The sequence below is a fragment of the Chiloscyllium plagiosum genome, chromosome 37 (genome assembly GCF_004010195.1).
Source record: "Chiloscyllium plagiosum isolate BGI_BamShark_2017 chromosome 37, ASM401019v2, whole genome shotgun sequence".
Classification (NCBI taxonomy): domain Eukaryota; kingdom Metazoa; phylum Chordata; class Chondrichthyes; order Orectolobiformes; family Hemiscylliidae; genus Chiloscyllium; species Chiloscyllium plagiosum.
In genome coordinates, this window is record NC_057746.1 from 32,722,694 (window position 1) to 32,725,556 (window position 2,863).

At 43.6% G+C, this 2,863-nt stretch overlaps 1 protein-coding gene across 4 annotated transcripts in view; it reads right to left on the reverse strand.

Annotated features, from left to right (window-relative positions):
- The window catches only part of LOC122541480 (hepatocyte cell adhesion molecule-like), a 170,714-nt gene that overhangs the window by 78,880 nt on the left and 88,971 nt on the right, over positions 1-2,863 (reverse strand). For 2 of the 4 annotated variants that reach the window (XM_043678279.1, XM_043678278.1), the window contains exon 7: positions 382-462. The exons of the other annotated variants lie outside the window; for them this stretch is intronic. In XM_043678279.1, the coding sequence (XP_043534214.1) occupies positions 382-462 (81 nt within the window). The remainder of the gene's footprint in view (positions 1-381; positions 463-2,863) is intronic. 4 annotated transcript variants of the gene reach the window in all.

Sequence of the window (2,863 nt, forward strand, 5' to 3'; positions counted from 1 at the left end):
TCCCTACCTTTTATCTTAGCCTGCTGGACACACTTTCCTCATTCCTGAAGAACGGCTTATGCCCGAAACGTCGATTCTCCTGTTCCTTGGATGCTGCCTGACCTGCTGCGCTTTTCCAGCAACACATTTTCAGCTATGATATCTCCAGGACCCAAAAACAAAAGGATAGAGGTCACCCTTCAGCGACATATACATCTGGTTTGCTAACATCAGGAACAGAGTAGTATAAGGTGACAGATCTTTTTGCCAAACAGAATTGCATCAAAGTTTATAATGTAGTCTGGGTTTGTGCAAGTTGTACTATCTAGATACTTGATTAATCTCCCTGGGAAAAGTATTAAACGTGAATATTAGTATTTGCTTACAATGTATCACACTCACCATTTTCATTTGCTTCATAAATTGGCAAGGGTGACATTATTATTGTGAATACTCCAGAACCAAGAATAACGTAACGCTCACCTGCCAATAAATCAGAGTTTCAAAAATAAACTAGATTCTGGCCAAATGGGTGAGCATAAAATCGAATGCAAGCAAATTCAACATCAGTTCACCATCATATGCTTGGCTGTGGGTGGCACAACTGAGTCTGACTCAGAAAGCTGTAGGTTCAAGTCCCACTCCCAGACCTGAGGCCACATCCAGACTGACACAATCAAAAGAGCCATTTCTCAGACGATAAACCATAATGGACTGTCCTTTTTCATCCCTTCCCTCACCCAATTACTACAATAAAGAGAGAGATTATCTTGGAAAGGCTCTTAAATGAGACTTTGTGGATAGAACTTAGGAATGTAAAGAAACAGCTACTTTACTGGGAGTGTATTATAGGCCCCAAAGAGTTAGCAGGAAATAGTGGAGTAAATATTGTAGACAGTTCACAGAGGTGTGCAAGAGTAACAATCGGGTGATTATATTAAGGAATTTCAACTTTCCCAACATAAATTGGAATAGTGTTAAGGGTTTGAATCGAATCCAGGGGAGTTTTTTGTATCAATACGTAGAAGGCCCAACAAGGGACAGTGCAGTGCTAGATCTGGTTCTGGGGAAAGAAACTAGACAAGTGTTCGACGTGGCAGTGGGAGACCATTTAGATTATACCTACCACAATACGGTACAGTTCAAATTTGTTTTGGACAAGGAAAAAGATGGCCTGCCAAAGATGGCTTTGGAATTGGGGGAAGGCAGATTTTATTATAATAAAGCAGAATGTGGCCACAGTAGATTGGGAACAGCCCCTTGCAGGTAAGTCTACAATAGATCAAGGAGCAATAGGTTCCAAGTAAAAGTAAATCAATGAGTAAGTATTCATGCATTTATTTCTGCAAAACTGCCTCCTCTTTTCTACATCTCGATGGGATTTCCAAATTTGTCTACAGGAATAGTGCCAGAAGACTGGAGGATAGCAAATGTGGTTCCCTTGTTCAAGAAGGGGAGTAGGGATAACCCTAGTAACTATAGGCCGGTGAGTCTCACTTCTGTTGTAGGCAAAGTCTTATAGAGAATTGTAAGGGATAGGATTTATGAACATCTGGATAGGAATAATGTGATCAAGGATAGTCAGCATGGTTTTGTGAAGGGCAGGTCGTGCCTCACAAACCTTATTGAATTCTTTGAGAAGGTGACTAAGGAGATGGATGAGGGGAAAGCGGTAGATGTGGTATATATGGATTTTAGTAAGGCGTTTGAGAAGGTTCCCCATGGTAGACTACTGCAAAAAAATACGGAGGTATGGCATTGAGGGCGAGTTGGAGGTTTGGATTAGGAATTGGCTGGATGGAAGAAGACAGAGGGTAGTAGTTGATGGCAAAGTTTCTTCATGGAGTGCCGTCACTAGCGGTGTTCCGCAAGGATCTGTTTTGGGACCATTGCTGTTTGTCATTTTTATAAATGACATGGAAGAGGGGTTAGAAGGTTGGGTAAGCAAGTTTGCGGATGATACGAAAGTCGGAGAAGTTGTTGACAGTGAGGAAGGATGTAGCAGGTTACAGCAGGATATAGAGAAGCTGCAGAGCTGGGCAGAAAGGTGGCAGATGGAATACAATGTAGCTAAGTGCGAGGTGATTCACTTGGGGAAGAATAACAAAAAGATGGGGTACTGGGCTAATGGACGGATACTTGGTAGAGTGGATGAGCAGAGGGACCTTGGTGTCCATGTACACAAATCTTTGAAAGTTGCCACCCAGGTAAATAGTGCAGTGAGGAAGGCATATGGCGTACTGGCTTTTATTGGTAGAGGAATTGAGTTCCGGAGTCCTGAGGTCATGATGCAGTTGTATAAGACTCTGGTACGGCCGCATCTGGAATATTGTGTGCAGTTTTGGTCGCCATACTATAGGAAGGATGTGGAGGCACTGGAACGGGTGCAGAGGAGGTTTACCAGGATGTTGCCTGGTATGGAAGAAAAATCGTATGAGGAAAGACTGAGGCACTTGGGGCTGTTTTCACTAGAGAAAAGAAGGTTTACGGGTGACTTGATTGAGGTGTACAAGATGATTAGGGGATTAGATAGGGTTGACAGTGTGAACCTTTTCCCGCGTATGGAGGGGGGTATTAGAAGGGGGCATAGCTTTAAATTAAGGAGGGGTAGGTATAGGACAGATGTTAGGGGTAGATTCTTTACTCAGCGAGTCGTGAGTTCATGGAATGCCCTGCCAGTAGCACTGGTGTACTCTCCCTCTTTATGGGCATTTAAACGGGCATTGGATAGGCATATGGAGGATAGTGGGCTAGTGTAGGTTAGGTGGGCTTGGATCGGCGCAACATCGAGGGCCAAAGGGCCTATACTGCGCTGTATTGTTCTATGTTCTATGTTCTATACATGCATGTCCTCGGTGGAGTGGGAGGGGGAGTTGAAGTGTTG